The sequence below is a fragment of the Gymnoscopelus microlampas genome, assembly GCF_963454915.1.
Source record: "Gymnoscopelus microlampas genome assembly, chromosome: 21".
NCBI lineage: Eukaryota > Metazoa > Chordata > Actinopteri > Myctophiformes > Myctophidae > Gymnoscopelus > Gymnoscopelus microlampas.
The window spans coordinates 23,935,721-23,952,816 of NC_139958.1; the positions used below are offsets into that span (position 1 = coordinate 23,935,721).

General features: G+C 41.2%; 1 protein-coding gene across 3 annotated transcripts in view; it reads right to left on the bottom strand.

Moving 5' to 3' along the window:
• kcnn2 (potassium calcium-activated channel subfamily N member 2) overlaps window positions 1-17,096 on the bottom strand; it is a gene marked incomplete at its 5' end in the record, with an annotated part of 29,494 nt that overhangs the window by 214 nt on the left and 12,184 nt on the right. For all 3 annotated transcript variants that reach the window (XM_084047926.1, XM_084047925.1, XM_084047927.1), the window contains 6 exons: window positions 1-910; window positions 5,256-5,325; window positions 12,823-12,950; window positions 13,143-13,253; window positions 14,076-14,217; window positions 15,008-15,426. The exon at window positions 1-910 is cut by the window's left edge and continues 214 nt beyond it. In XM_084047926.1, coding sequence (XP_083904052.1) covers window positions 635-910; window positions 5,256-5,325; window positions 12,823-12,950; window positions 13,143-13,253; window positions 14,076-14,217; window positions 15,008-15,426 — 1,146 coding nt within the window. In that variant the 3' untranslated portion in view covers window positions 1-634. The remainder of the gene's footprint in view (window positions 911-5,255; window positions 5,326-12,822; window positions 12,951-13,142; window positions 13,254-14,075; window positions 14,218-15,007; window positions 15,427-17,096) is intronic.

Sequence of the window (17,096 nt, forward strand, 5' to 3'; positions counted from 1 at the left end):
AACCACTATATTTGATGCTGTTTCTAACCTAAAAGATATATGCTTTTTTCCTCCTCATTTCAAGCTTTATAAGTTATCTCTGAGTGACAGTGTGTAGGAGCAACCTTCTTCTGCCCTCTGTTGTCAGTTCAGTTTAGTCCATCAAACACAGCACTTTTCCTCAACAAAAGAATAGCTGTTATGCTCCCTGACTGACAGGTTGCATGGTTTTCCAGTTTGCTTTGAGGAACACGGTATCTGAATCAAGCCAGCAGAAGCACAAAGTCTGTGAGAAGCACTATTTTAGTGCAATATTCTCACACTTGGTAACCTTGCCACCTAAAACAGGTTACCTCTGCATAGAGATGGAGTACAGTTCTTTGACATAGCCACCATCAATCGGCCTTTTAGTTTTTACTGAGGGAAGCGCCATTATTCATGGTCATGTCACCAGAGCAAGGATAACAACATCTTTTGAGGTAATAAAAAACAAATAACAGCATGAAGTTATCCTTTTAAAATGCATTGTCCCCCGGTACCTTGGATTCTGTCATCAGAATTTGGATAATACATATTGAAACCATAAGGCTTTACGATAAATGCAACTTGGCCATATGATGGCAAAAGTCTTCAGTGGAGGCCTTCCCCTTGGACTCTAGCTGCTCTCTGAGGAGGTGGGGGGAGCTGTGGAGGATGATCTCCGTCTGGACACTGACTGTGAGCGCTCAGGGCTGTGTTTGTCATACGGCTGGAGTTGCACCTCCAGGAAGTCCCTGTGCTGCTGGCTGATCACCTGGCTGATCAAGCCCGGCAAGGCCTGCAAGTTCCCCAGCAAGGTCTCCAGTTTGGTCTCCAAGAGGGCGATCCTCTTCTCCATGTCCTCTCCTCTGTCATTCAGGTCTGATATCATGTCGTACATGACGTTCTGAGTCTGGGACAGGGGGAAAATGAAACACTCAGCATTGTCGCCTTCGAACTGTGACGGAGGTCTCTACGGCATTATGTCAATTACTCAAGACAAAAAGACAAATGTAGGAATAAGGTACTTGCTTCACTACTTCACTAGACTAATCCCAAAGGGATGAAATTGCTCTGAGTCATCCGAACACTCTTGGCTATAGTGTTGGCAAAGATAAAACACTTTATCAACAAAAATTATGTATTCAGAATGCACACCTGCAGAAAACAAGAGGAAAGAAAGTCAAATATATAAGCACAGCTCTCAAGAACCCATTATACATAGTTGAGAATGAAGTTCAGAAATGACCCTGCTCGGAGGTTGGAGGATTCCATGCTGGTACCTGCAATTTGACATCAACTGCTCACCTCTTCCCTACTCAAAGCAGAGTGGGGATTCTATGAAGTGCAATCATTTACCGTCTAAGCAAAGCAGGGTAAAGGAGAATGTAAAGTTATGGTTTGGACATATCAGTTATTCTTAAGCAAAACAGTTATAACCTTGAAACAAAAGCAGTTCATTGTTGGAGACAAGACAGGAGAGAAAAGCCTGATAAGAAAGCTTGTCAACAAATACAGGTTTTTATGCAGGCTGGGGCCTCCAACCTTGTAAAACAGAAAACAAAACAAACTAGAAAAAGTGCTCTTCGGAGCACAGGTCTCCGCCAGGTCAGGTAGGTTATTGAAACCTCCTGGTGGCGCTATAATAGACCAATGTCACTAATGTGAAAATGGTGCAATTTCCTCCTAGGCTTTTCACGGCTATCGCGTTCATGATTTGAGGCATTTTGTTAAAAAATGTACCTGCTGGTGGCGCTATAACAGGCCAATGTGAAAAGGGTGGCATTTATTCCTCTGCCAAGTGGGAATGTGCGTGCAACATTTCACAAAAATTGCACGCTGCGTTCATGATTTGAGGCATTGTGTTCAAAACGGACCAATCCTGCAAACTTTGGAAGCCAATGTTAGCCAATCAGGATGGAATATGAAAAATTGGACAGCTCCGTCTTGATCACATGATTATAGAGATACTGCGTACCGATTTGCGTGATTTTTGGACAGAATCTGAAGGAGTAATTAATATTAAAAAAATGTTTTACAAAAGTCGGCCTCCTGGTGGCGCTATAAAAGGCAGATGTGAAAAATGCAGGGCAGAGGTTTTTCCTCTAGGGAGTATGCGTGCAAAGTTTTACGCAGATTGGTGCAGTTATAGATAAAAACACGAATCTGCCTGTTATTGTGCCACATGAGGCAGATTTGAAAATGTTCAAGTTTCATTTTTTCCTCGGCCTAGTCACCCTAGTGGGAATGTGCGCGCAAAAAACTTCGCAAATTGCAGCTGCATTCATGATTTGAGGCATTTTGTTCAAAACGAACCAATCCTGCAACCGTTGGAAGCCAATCTTAGCCAATCAGGATGGAATATGAAGAATCGGACAGATCCGTGTTGATCACATGACTATAGAGATACTGTGTACCAATTTGCGTGATGTTCGGACACTCCTGTAGGAGTAATATAAAAAAAATGTTTTGCAAAAATTGGCCTCCTGGTGGTGCTATAACAGGCAGACCTGAAAAATTTGGGGCAGAGGTTTGGCTCTGGCATCAGGGAGTGTGTGTGCACAGTTTCATTGCCTTCGTTGCCGGAGATTAGCTGCTAACAGACAGATGGACGGACGGACGGACGGACGGACGGACGGACAGGGTGCAAAACATAGTCTCTGCCACAGCTTCGGCCTGGCGGAGACAATAAACTACATAGGTTTGTGTTCATATTCGGTCTCGATACGTTTCAATTATTTTTATAAACAATACGAGATAAGGCTGTTGTATTTGATTATGTACTGTACATCCATGCTTTAAGATTTCCAGACCACACATTGTAGACTGCTGACTCAAGAGGAGGAGGAGATGGCAGATGGGAGTATGGGAGGCTGCTGGGTGGGTAGTGAGGTATTATTCACTAGGAGAGTAATCACTGATAGCCTTGGGGGCAATGGCATCCATCACTTACCTTGTCCTCTTCTCATTTGAGGCAGCAGTAATGGGATGGGTTGCTTTTCTGAATCACACTGATCCATTGAGGACCAACGAGCTGTTGACAGCCATTCAAACAACTTATGGTTAATTTATACTCCATCATACTCCACAACACGAAGCATGCTTTCTTCGGGACCCAACATCATCGTATGACGAAGTATAAATCAGGCTTAGCCATGACCTTACCTACTGTACAGTAGATAACCAATTTAATGATTCACCAAAGATTATAATTGTAATTGTAATAGATATGTTCGGAAACATGTAACCTAACACTACATGGTCAAAGTCAATAGTTAGAAATATGCCATCCAGCTGCAATATAATTCTCTATTTTGACATAGAGAATTACATTGCAAAATGAATTGGACACTGACATGCAGCTGATTAACTCATGTCTGGGCCTCGTCTGTAAACAGTTATTGAATGAAGTTGGAATACATTACATAGAAATCCCATAACATAGAGCCAACCCAGGGAACAGGTCAGTACTGTTGGTAGTAAAGCATGGACAAAGAACATATATAATGAGCACAGGATGAAAATGCTGCTGCAAGCATATATCAGGACCATATTGATCCACAGCCATACAACAAAGCCACTGCCTGGAACGATCAAACTGTTTCTGGATGACAGAGATGAAAGAAAATGGGTAAAGGAGGCAACAGAGTTGTTGTTGTTGTTGTTTTGTCTATGTGCTGCGTGTGTGTGTGTGTGTGTGTGTGTGTGTGTGTGTGTGTGTGTGTGTGTGTGTGTGTGTGTGTGTGTGTGTGTGTGCGTGTGTGTGCGTGCGTGTGCGTGTGTGTGCGCGCGTGCGCGCGTGGGCGAGTGAGCGAGTGAGTGCGTGCGTGCGTGCGCGTGTGTGCGTGTGCATGTGTGTAGCCTCATTTGCATTAACAAGTGTGAAATAAAATGCTGAGAAAATACAATATTGTTTTGGTAATCTAAATGAAGAACCAAACGCCTCATGTTACACTTCAGAATGTGAGAACTAGTGAGACACAATGCAATCTGAACGATTTCACAGGGCTCTGCAGTGGCTATGCGGCTACCAAAGATATTTTAAGCCCCATTATATGGTTTCATTCATCCACTGGGAGCATTCAGAGATGATTTAATGCTATACTGCCCTCTGACGGTGAGAAGCCATTATGACAATGATTAAAGGGCCTGATGATGATGCTTCTGGCTATGAGTCATTTTATCCAATGTCACAGCCCTACTAGAGCCGCTGTTTTACAACGCCGGCGGATTAGGTGATATTAACTAATACGTTTCATGGCTTGTTGGCCTCAAACCAATTTGATCGCGGTGGACGTATGAATGTCAAAGCACTTAGCCAGCGGTGGACAGTAACTACTAAGTACATTTACTTGAGTACTGTTCATTTCAAATAGAAATATTGTACTTTTGACTCCACTACATTTCTAGGATGGGCCTCTTGGTAACCAAACTTACAAAAAATATATTGAATTAACCACTTCAGTATTATGTCAAATGTAGTGAAAATAGCCGATCTACAAGCTCACAACGGTTGCAGTGCAAGGTGTTGTGAGCTTGTAGATCTGCTATTTTCATTTGTTTTTATATATAATTTCTTTCCTTTTTCAAACAGCAATGCATTGATATTAAAAAGGAAATGTACTTCGCAATTTGTATTTTTGAATACTTGAGTATTTACTTGATTATATACTTTGTCCACCACTGCACTCAGCCTTTCTCTTGTCTACTTCTGGCTGAATCATCAGATCACAGTGTGTCTCCCTGCCCAGGTTACTCAGTTTCTGCTGTGTCAGGCTGGCACACTGCCTGATCTTTCCCTACAGTTTGTCAACTTCTGTTTATTGCATCTGGAGACAAACATCAAACACAACATTAAGTGAAACAAAGCATAGTTTTAGTGAACCAGACGTTTTTTTTTCTTCTCGTTTTGTGCTTCCCGTTAATTTTGTTAGGGAGACCTGTCATGAATAATGTCATTGACACTGTAAAACAAAACAAGAAAGTCAGGGCAAACCTCATAGATCCACGTGTCAGGCAATTCGAAAAACAACTTAAATCACACAGCTTGACCTTTTGTTAATGACCATACTAAAAGCCTGTCTGTTTATTTGACACCTGTAGACTTTGATTGCATTACACAAAACAAATTAATCTAATTAATTAGCATGCATTTGATACCATCACACAAACCAATGCAACGTTTCAAGCTAGATGCCCATCCTTAATGTACAATGCAAAATGTCCATAACTAACAGTAAACTGTTAGTCTAGCTTACCTTAGCAAGGTCCACTAGTGAGTTTGCTTGGTCATTCAGCTTGCGTTGCTCCATTTTAACACTTCTCAATCTGAACACAAGACCATTCAGAACCCAATAAATAATGCTATCAGAGTTAATGAATCGATTTGTGCACACACAAGGCATACACACGGAGAACACTCCTAAGGACATGCATAGAATGTGTGTAGAGAATGCAGGGGTTGATAGGGGGTCAGTCTGTTTGGTTCAGCTGCATGCAAGTGGAAAGAAGGTCACAAAAAGAGAAATCTGCCGTAGCCACTTAGACCTGAGTTGGTTCTGTACTTGGACCGCTTTTCCCCGCCCTCTACACCAAAAACAGCCGATCTACAAGCTCACAATGCGTCACTTGTAGATCGGCAGTTTTTTTGTTCACCCCAGAATATTGATGCTGGGGTTCAGGTGGTTAGAGGAGAATGTGAACATCTCTACGTCTCTGTAGGGATATCTAATGAAGGAACGGGGAAGATCTACACAGTAAAATCCTGAGTGTTAATTGAACTCCGACAGTGTGCAAATGTAACCAAATGGACCCGTATAAGGGCCCGTGTATTCTCATCATATAATAACCTATTTTATATGCACTGTATTAATACATTCCTGATTTCTTGACATACCTGTTTATAAAACAATCTCTTGTGATGTAAACACACACACACACACACACACACACACACACACACACACACACACACACACACACACACACACACACACACACACACACACACACACACACACACACACACACACACACACACACACACACACACTAAAGGTTTCATCTGGAGGTCAAAGTAAGGTTGCTCTTTTTAATTTGATTAGTACATAATCCAAAAAGCCATATATAAAGCGCAGAAAGGCAGAACACTATCCTTTTAATCCCTGACACTAAGATGATGCTAAGAAGTGCATTCAGTTGGATAAAATATATTGGTTATAATATGCATTTTCTGCTGTCAAAATGTAGAAGATTTTAACAGCCATCAGTTTAGCAGCCTATACAGTAATCTTGTATATTTTATTCTGGATAGGAAAAAACAAAACAAACACATTGCTGGTAAGATAAAATCTTATGTGAGATTTTGATCTTGTCAATTATATTGATTTGTGGGATAAAGAAACTGTTGGTATGGAACACATCTAATCACCCAAATATCCTATTTCCAGAGTCTCACCTAATCCATATACCAGGCTTAAATAATTCACGTGCCTTGTTTAATTAGGCTTCTAAAGACAGTGTTTTCACTCAAGGTCTCTGGGGGGTTGGAAACTGCAACTGTGCAGTATTCTGGAGTCTGGACCACACACTGCAAAATCCTGAGTGCTGATGAACTCAGAGAGTGTAAAGATGGACCACTGGGTCCATTTATACGCTTTCAATTTGGATTTTGCAGTGGATTTGATGTTTTAAGATATCAGAGTGTTTTTTTTTCTTCTGCCCACACCCATGCATGCACTGGGGACAATAAAAAGGCCAAGCCAGCTGTAGCAGGCACTATAACTTCAATGAGTAGCCAGCTCTTTAAGCCTGAGTTATACTTACTTTCACATAGTTGTCACACACCGAAAATAGTCGATCTACAAGCTCACAGTGTGTTGCAGTGTGACACGTCGTGAGCTTATAGATCTTTTCTTTTTAGTGCGCGACACCACCGTGGAACCAAGTACAAACTGTCTAGATTTAGGCTATTGCTCTAAAACCTGAATTCTCTTAAAGTAAATTAGATTGTGTGAAACTGATGACAGTAGCGTAGATCAAGAAAGAAAGAAAGGCCAGAGGGGATCTCAGATAATTAGAGTAGATTCACTTGTTCTCATGCAATGCAGGATCATTTTTGTAAGTGTCTTGAAGACAGTCAGAAGTGGAGCAAAAATGACAAGTTAGACCAACAGAGGGCGTCACAGCAACCAAGGATAATACAGGCGAAAATATCCTCACAACTGAAGGGGGGGCAAAATGCTTCACACAGAGCAGACGCTAACACAACTAGAGAATACTCTTGCAAAATAGTATTTTATTATTCAAGTAGTCTGTTGAAATGAAAGGAAAAATGAGGCAGTCTAAAATGGTGATTTTCATTGTGTTAAATGCCTTTGCTGTTGATGTAAGACCTGTTAGAATTGTGCATTTCACGGTTGGATGACCATTAGCTGTCAGGTGGGGCCGTTGAGAAGTGGAAGTTAGGGTCAGAATGGGGAAGCATACTTGCCCTGTGATTCACTATTCCTGGCCAGTTCTAATTTTCAATGGAAGCTCTCTAAATCTTTGCTTTGCTATTATCAGAGGAAAAACAGCTATGCTAAGCTTTTCAATACCCCTTTGAATCTGAATAGTGCTGCATCCTATATTTTTCCTGAGTTGCTTTCTTTGACATGAACCCCGTTTACCTCATTGTGGGAAGACTAATGCTAATTTTTCGTTAGACTAATGGACGGGATGCACATTCCAAGGCTGGTTTCTGTCCAAGACATGCTGTCCCTGAGTAGCTATATTGAATAGTGCTGAGCAGGAGAGAGCCTAACACTGTCATTCATATTTGCTGCCTCTTGGGGAAAACCAGGACAGCTACTTGAGGCTTATCCTGACCTTCTTCTCTTAGGTCATACTCCCGTTTGACACATCCTCTAAGATCATGAGCTATCAAGAACATGCTTGCCTGTGTGTTATTTCTCCCTTCATATACCTCTTTAAACCTAGTAAAGGGATCCCCAAGGAATAGTGTGCCAAGACTGTTGTTTCATTCTTGCCAAAACAGCCATATTTTTATACAGCATATTGAAAGACATAATGGTTGCATACATAATGCATGTAATGTGTAAAGTGCAACCTTCCAAATAGTCTAGTGACTATGTCAACCTGTCAATTCTGCCTATTGATGCAATAATACACAGGTTTTCAACATTTGTCCTTGGGGGTCCCGGGGGGGGGGGGGCTGGATAGTTAGTAAACAAATGGACTCTTATGGGTCTGTAAATCCAAAGAGTGTACAAATGGGACTAAAAGTTCCTAAATTTGTCCTACTCGGGACCAATAAGGGGGCTTTTGGTTCCATTGTACACTCTCAGATTAAAATAACACTGAGGATTTTACAGTGTAGATTTGTCCCTGTGGTTTTGCACTGGACAAGTGTTGTTGCTCTACTACAAGTCATCCAAGAGAGAAATGGCGGGGGCGTTGCTGCAAATGTAGTCACAGGCGTTAACAATGGTTCCACAAGCCGAAAGATGACCCGAGCCCAGAACTGTGTGACTGCATGACTGGCAAGTGGCGTAACATGACCTGAGAGATATAGAATATACTTGCTATAGCAGGTCTTTGTCTGCTAACGAGCTCTAACCGTCATCATTCGGTACGTGAAAGCACAGTTGTTTGGAGTTTAATCAGTGGCTTTTCTGATTAAAGAAGTTTTTCATCACATTCATGCAACAATGGAAAGAAAAACACCCTCCATCACAGATAATTGAAATTCACGTTAGGAGCATCTATAGGAGTGTTGTAGTTTTGTTTACAGTGTGCAGTATTGCATCTTCTAAGTAACAGGGTGTAAGTTGATTATAATGTGTTGTAAAATGTGTTCTTCGTAAGTGTTAAAGAAAGCAAGCTTTATTGAGCGTTGTTGTCAAATTGGCATGATATGATAACTATTCAAAAATAGCAGTAGATAAAATGAAACATTCTTGAGAAATTGATGATTGTGTCGCATGAAATGCAGCCTTTGCAAGCCCAAAGCATATTTGTGTGCTATGAATTTCACTTATCGATTGAGGGAGTGTAATTTTTAGTCACATTTAGTCACATCTCATTGAGTTCAAAGACAAGCTTCTCGTTAGCATGCACACAACAGCTCTGCAGCTACATGTGAGGCGAAGACTTACTTTCGAGCTCTATTGCATTGTGTTGACACAAACAGGAAAAAAAGGAAACATAAAGTAGACAAATGAATTATTACAACATCAGATAGACATATTCAGATGGCAAAATCTGTTAAGGTCTGGCTGCTGCAACCCTCATCCCTCTGCTGTCCTCTCACTTCTAAACAGCAGTGACAATGATTTTCAAAAGATTTTAACCTTACAGTTGTATATACATAAAGAAAACAGTATAAGGTATTAGAGGCATGTGGAAACACACTACCAATAGTGGTGAGGTGCTGGCTATCAGGAATAACAGCGAGGTCAGTGAGGGAGATGCAGCGTACTCATAATTCCAGTGCTGTTTTTTTTTTTTTTTAGTACTTTATCATACCAACGTGGAACACAAGCTGCCAGACTTTATAACATTTATGACATCATAAATGATCAGCTCGGAAAGCCAAAATCCTTTCACCTTGAATGTGGCCCTTGCTCTTATTTTGATAACTGTTGGTATGGATCTACAAATAGATGCCTTTGGCATCTATACATTCATCAGTTCCTATTCTACTCCTTAGAATCTAGGCAGAGTCATACCTACCCAACCATTTAAATCTAGCCGATCTACAAGCTCACAACGAGTTGCAATGATATGCATTGTGAGCATGTAAGATCTGCTATTTTCGCCAAACGTTAGCCCCAGAATAGGGTTTCTATGCTTTCAACCTGGCGTGCCTATTTGGGCATGTCATTATAGGCTGACATTTTTAGACAGATTAACGATTTTTCAAAAATATCTTATATAGCAGATCTCCAAGCTCACTACGTTTTATGAGCTTGTGCGTTGAAAGAAAATGTAAAGTATAAAATAAGTGTTTAAAGCTACAGACCAGACAGCTGTCCTTCATACACCAAAGAGAGCTGCAGAGAATCAACCACACTAAAGCATAATTTGATGAAGGTTTTGAACTAGTCCCCTCACATCCAGACACCTGGCTGTAGTGGACTTCAGCTCACATACACTCTTCAGTAATATTAATGTTGATCAAGCTTTGATCAAGAAGAAAGACATAATGATAATTGACTTGACATTTACAGTTGCCTCAGAACAAGTGGCCGAATGAACTCTGACTGTCCCTTCGTAAATCCTTCACTTCGCTTGTTGTTGGGAATTTTCTCTAGATGGAGTCATCTAAACAGAGACTACTATGTAAAGTTTACATAGTAGTCTCTGTTTAGATGACTCCATCTCTGTACAGTCTCTCTGTACAGTCACTGTGTTTACATTGTAAACACAGTGACTGTACAGAGACTGTATCTAAACACCGACACTGTATCAGAGCCTCTGCCTAAACTTTAGGCTATGATAAACTTCGAAGCCTTGGGCCCTAAAAAGGCTTTGAACAACAATAAAAACATATTTTCAACCAAAAAAAAAAACACATACCGTAGATGCTAAACGTGTCAACACGTTATTCAGTTGAGAATACAACATTTTTGACATACAACACTGTTGTTCACACATATGAATTAGCCTTAAGACTTGCCTCTACAAGTCATGTAGGCCTGCAGCCTACTTAATAATCAAAGATACAAACACTCCCTCCTCGTGCAAAAACCAGTCTGTCTTTAACCTATCTGAATCTGTATCAAAAGATATCGGAAAGACATGACAACATGCTGAGTATTTGTCCTTGCGTACGCAGCAGGAACTATATATTTTTTTAACCACTGAATCTGGTTCTTTTGTAGATTTGGCTTTAGCTTCAAGGGATTTCCATTATTAGGTTGTCCTAGAGAACAGGGGGTGGACATGAGATGTTGTCATCGGCACCACAAATAGCCCGAATACAACACTAAGGACATAATAACTTGACAAAGCAACCATAACAAAAGGCTATTAAACGGCAATATCTCGGATGGGGGTTGCAGCAGCAGACAATATTCTCTACCATATAATTGAACCTCTTAATGCCTTTTGAAAACAAACAATGTACATTCAAAAGATACATGAGCAAATCAAAGTTGCACACGGGAAACCACGCAGACCCAGTTACATACATAAAATCACAAACTAAAAAAGAAAGAAAGAAACAAGAAACCAAACAAACAGGGAGAATTGTACTCAAGACTAATCTGCATATGTGTCATGACCAGTCATGACCGTGGTGTAAGTCTATGCAGATTTCCCTTTAGCATCGAGCATCTTAGTTGCAACTTACTGAAAGAAGGTTGAAGGTAGCTTATACTTGAAAAAATAACTGACCAAAATGAAGATGCAACTCAAATCAATACTGTGTTGGAGATGGGTAGCTCTCACGCCTGATTCATACTTAGTCGCACGGTGGTGTCGCACGGCGTAAATATCCGACCTACAAGCTCACAATGCGTCGCATTCGCAACGCGTTGTGAGCTTGCAGGTCGGCTATTTTCAGCGCACGATGCCGTTGTGCATGGGGCATAAATTAGACATCAGAAGGTCCCGGGAGACCCACTAAGAGCCTCACCGACAGGTAAATGTCTGACCAACCAGTAGAAAATGGGAATGGCAGATGTGTCAGCCTGATATCTGACCCACAGCTAAAGTGCACAAGGACAGACAATTACCAACCTGACAGCAGGATGCAATAGATAGATAGATAGATAGATAGATAGATAGATAGATAGATAGATAGATAGATAGATAGATAGATAGATAGATAGATAGATAGATAGATAGATAGATAGATAGATAGATAGATAGACAAGATAGACAAGATAGATAGATAGATAGATAGATAGATAGATAGATAGATAGATAGATAGATGCTGTGACTTCTGTAAATCTTTGAACACTTAAAGAGTAATTGAGTTTTAAGAGAATCTCTGCTAACCTGTGAATGAAAGGAATAATGCATATCCAGGACAATTATTCAAATCTTAAGTCATTAAATGTTCTCCATGAAAAAGATGATAGGAAGCATGAAATAATTACACAAGTGTCATATTAGGTATGTAGTTATTCCTGTTTTTGTTAGAACTTCCCATACCGAAATTAACAGTTAACTTAGCCTTAAAGGAGTAGTTCACCCAAAAAATTACTTATTTTCTGTCCATTACACACCCCATGAAGCATGGAATACATAGAGATTTTTAGTTTTTTGTCGCATTCCTAAGCCAATAATTTGATGACCGGCGGTCTCTCCGGTAGGAGACTCAAAGGAGACTCTTTGAGTCTCCTACCGGATACATTAGCATCTTGCCGCCGGTCATCAAATTATTGACATAGGAATGCAACAAAAACAAAAAAATCTCCATGGATTCAATGCTTCATGGGGTGTGCAATTGATAGAAGATATGTAATTTTTTGGGTGAACTACTCTTTAATTCAAATTTAATTTCCCAAGAAAATGCTTGTAAATATACTAAATGTTTACACTGTTTACCTTTGGAGAATAATCTCTATGTCAGCTAATTGTCTTTATATTAGATTCATTAATATAAAGTAAATCAGGTGTCAGTCAGGTGAAACAAGCGTATGAATACAAAAATCATTCAATTTCAACAGACATTCTGTTTTGCTACAGGTGTCAAACAATTCAGATTTCAGGTTTGTACTCCACAGGTTTGCCAAAGGAACTTTCTGCTGAACAAAAGGTTTAAATTATACCAACATGACAGGCAGGGTCAAAGCTGAGAGGGTGGTACCTACTGGTGAATGGCTTGGAGGAATTTCCTCTGGTGCTTTCTGACTCTGGCATGATCCATTTTCCTCACCAGTTTGGTGTTCTTGTAGATGAGCCAAGTCTCCCTGAGAACATTCGCAGCTGTATTTTTCACCTAAACCACGAGGGGAAAGGGGAAAAAACAACAACAATTACTTTCATTACTTTCAATCTGGCATCCTTATTTTGAGCATGCGATAATAGGCAATAAAAAAAAAGAAATAATAATAAATAAAATGGTTTTGACTCCAGTATCTTAACTCAAATATGATGTTATGAAGTCAATGAGACGGAGGATTTGACTTACTCTTTTTGTTAGCTGGGTGTCCATCATAAAATTATGGACATGTTTTTCAGCTTTGGTTAATTCCAGTTTCTTTGCCACCACAGCCACCACCAAGGCCGTGCAGCCAGCACCCTGTAAAATGACAGAACTATAAACATGGCATTCATACTGCATGTTTCATCTGTTTGTCAAAAGTTAATTATGCTGGAAAGTTACGATAAGCAGAAACAAACAGCATTATGAAATCTGCATATGGAATCATCAATCACAAAATAGCCAATTATACCTCTTTCTTTCTCCCAATTTAGTCATCTTGCCAATTAACTCCGCCACACACATTTCTGTGTTGTCCCTGATTGATAGTGTACCTTACTGGCTCACTTACCAGTGAGTGAGAGTAGTCCAACGGGGAGAATGTAGGACCTCCGTCCTACTCATCCCGTTCAACATTCCCCGCTGACAGGTGCCGCCCCAGCCCATAGGAGGACATGCAGTGACAAAGATCACGCTCCCTACCTGGCTTCCCTCCCTGGCTTCCCTCCCTGGATTGGATTTGAACCCCTAGACTCCAATCGTGGACCCCTAGAATCCATACCGCTGCGCCACCCAAGTGGACACAAAATGCACATTTACAAGTATTGACTGACAAAGTAAGGAAACAGTAGTACCTTCTGGTCCCTGGGGGGGTGGGGGAATTGTTTTTATTGCTTCACCATGCTGATGGCTGCTCAGATAGCACTGATGAGGGCACGGTTTAGGGTTAAGTGTCTTGCTCAGGGACACTTCGACACATACACTGGGCGGTGCAATTCCCAGTGTATGTGTCGACGGCCTCTCTACCTACTCATTTTTGGCCGCCCTAACTCTCAGGAACACAATACATTTCTGAATTCTATAAATTGAGGCAATAGCAATTGAACTGTATCATCACTAGAACTATATTTGTCTTCTCACCATAATGCCAGTCAGGAGGCAGACTCCTTTTCCACAGTATGTGTTGGGGACCATGTCCCCATATCCAATGGTTAGAAAAGTGATTGAGATCAACCACATGGCTCCTAGAAAGTTGCTGGTTATGTCCTGGCTGTCGTGGTATCTGTAATCAAAAATACATTAGCTTGCAAAACCTATAGGCATATGGGAAATCAACCACATCCTCCAACTCCTCTATCCATTCATGATTAATTCAGAAGTTAAAAGACTGCCGTCAGCACGTAATCTTAAATGACATCCGAGGAAATAAAATTGTAGGGATACCTTTCTGTTTGTGAAAAGCTCTTATCTTATCTAACTTCATTATGCAACATGAGCTAAGATCTCTTCTCGTTGATCCATGCATGTGTTTGGGATTATGTTCCCTCAACCAAAAATAGCCAATCTACAAGCTCACAATGCATTGCAGTGTGCCACACTGTGAACTTGTAGATCCGTTATTTTCTGTACACGCCACCAGTGTGCAAACAAGTATAAAGGGCCCTTAACCCCAAACCAACTCCAACCCCAACCCTTAAAAGGGATAGTTCACCCAAAACATTACTTTTTTCTATCGATTAGTTACCCCATAGAGACTTGAATTCGTGGATACAATAATTTGATGACCAGTGGACCGGTAGGCAGCGGTTCCGGTAGGAGACACAAAGGAGACTCTTTGTGTCTCCTACCGGAACCGCTGCCGGTCATCAAATTATTGACTTAGGAATGGGACAAAAAAAAAAAAATATCCATGAATTCAAGTCTCCATGGGGTGACTAATTGATAGAAAAAAAGTCATTTTGGGGGTGAACTATCCCTTTAAGCTGAGGGACCATAGAGCTGTGTCCGAATCTGTGTCTGGGTCCTATTCATATTTTCACAAAGCAAAGTGTGAGACGGGCGGCTCCAAGCACCTCTCGCATGCTCTGACAGTCCACGCTGCGATGATCCACAACGAGATGGTGAAGACCAGAAGCACGGTTCCAGGGCAGATGGTCATGAGGGTCTTCATCACAAAGCGGGTGTTAAAGTTGATCTTGTTGAGCGCGCCGATGCTGCGTGACGAGGCGTCCGTGAAGAGCTTGCTGTGCAGCAGCATGACACGAGCAATGAGGTACAGCCGCAGGAACATGGGGATTGACAGGATGATATCCACGTCCGCATCTGTCTTGGAGGGCGTGTAGGTGAACGCCAGACGTGCCGTCCAGGTGAACGTGTAGTTCCCCGGGATGGGATGGATGGCGCACACCAGGATCTCCAAGCAGATGAAGAAAATTCGCTCATAGGTCATGGCTATCCTCCAGTCATCAGCTGCATTGTCCACCATGAATAACTGCAAAGCAAATGAACATGTGTTGTTAACATGGTGTTTAAGTAGCAAACTGGAACCCTAGCATCCCCTATTCTGGGGCAAACATTCTGCAGATAGGTGATCTACAAGCTCACAATGTGACGTGTTGCAACGTATTGTGAGCTTGTCGCTGTTGAGGGAAAACGTTAAGGGGCTAATACAGTATAGAGCCCCGGTGACTCCGGTCAACTAAGTATATAGGGTTTAAGCGGCTAATTATTGGTAATAGCAGAATTGAGAGAAATAGTTTGCACTCTTGTTAAATAGCCCAAATAATTAGGTAATCGGGTGCGTAATCAGGTCATAGAAATGCTCGCACATGACAGGTCAAGAAAGGAACATTCTCTTTCTTGAAGTGTTGGTCTTTTCCTGTCTCTCTTTTAAAAATATTAGTATTTTATTTAAACCTGAATTACAATAAGTCACAAGGAGCCTAAAGTCTCAATTAACATTTTGTATTTTGTTTTGTAAGTTATCGAGTGTTATATTAGCAGTAAACCGTTCAGCCAAACTGTAAGGGTTAGGGAGCATGTGGCAAGCATTTTCAGCTTCAAAGCGTTATACTGATGAGAACATCTGCCATCACCACATTAGCATAGCTTCTTGTCTCTTGGCCTCACAGACCAGAAGGTCGGCCATTTCACTGGGGAGTTCACTCCTCTTCAGCACTCTCTTCCACCCTATCCTCTTCCGATTTTCGGCGCGTGACTCCATCGTATGACGAAGAATAAATCAGGCTTTTATCACTCTATTCTGCCTCTTCTGGTGCATACCCTTGCTCTTTTTCCCCCCCTTCCTCCCCTCCCTCCATCATTTTCAATCCAATCTAGCACTCTCTATCAGGTCCAGGATTCATTGCTCAATGCACTGCAAAATCTTGAGTGTCCATTTAACCCTGAGAGTTATAGTGAATGTACACTCAGGACTTTGCAGTGTATAGCCACCCCAAAGACCACCATAGTCAACTACAATTGTAGTGGAGTCAAACGTATATTTACCTCTGAGATGTAGTGTGAGGTGTAAGTGTTGAAAAATGAAAATACTCAAGTAAAGTAAAAGCACCTCAACACTGTACTTAAGTACAATACTTAAGTAAACCACCACTGCACATTCATCACTATCAGGCTATGTTAGCTTCCACTGCATTTTTCCAAATAACTCCTCTTTATGACAGGCAATGCTGAAGCCTCTCCTCACTCCAAGGTCCTCTGCCTGTATACGGGCCGTCACAAGTGGCAGCAGATATTTCACGAAATGTTGCTCTCAGCAAATTCAAGAAGACTTTTCTTGGTAGCTGAATCTATAGCAGTGGTTCTCTAACTTTTTCATGTCAAGGACCCCCATCAAAAACATATTTTGTGACTGGGACTCTCATACAAGATTTTTGTTGTTAACACGTGTAAAAAGTATTCCAAATTTTGCAAGAATTTCCAACATTCTTTTGAAAATAGCAGATCTACAAGCACACAACCCACAAAGTCGGATCGTGGACACGTTATGAGCTTGTAGATCGGCTATTTTCAAACAGCTGATGTATAGGTTTAAAGTAGTTAAACTGATTTTGATTAGCCAATTTTGCTGGTGACCCCTAGAACCCACTCAAGGACCCCTGGGGGTCCCCGGACCTCACTTTGAGAATCACTGATCTATTA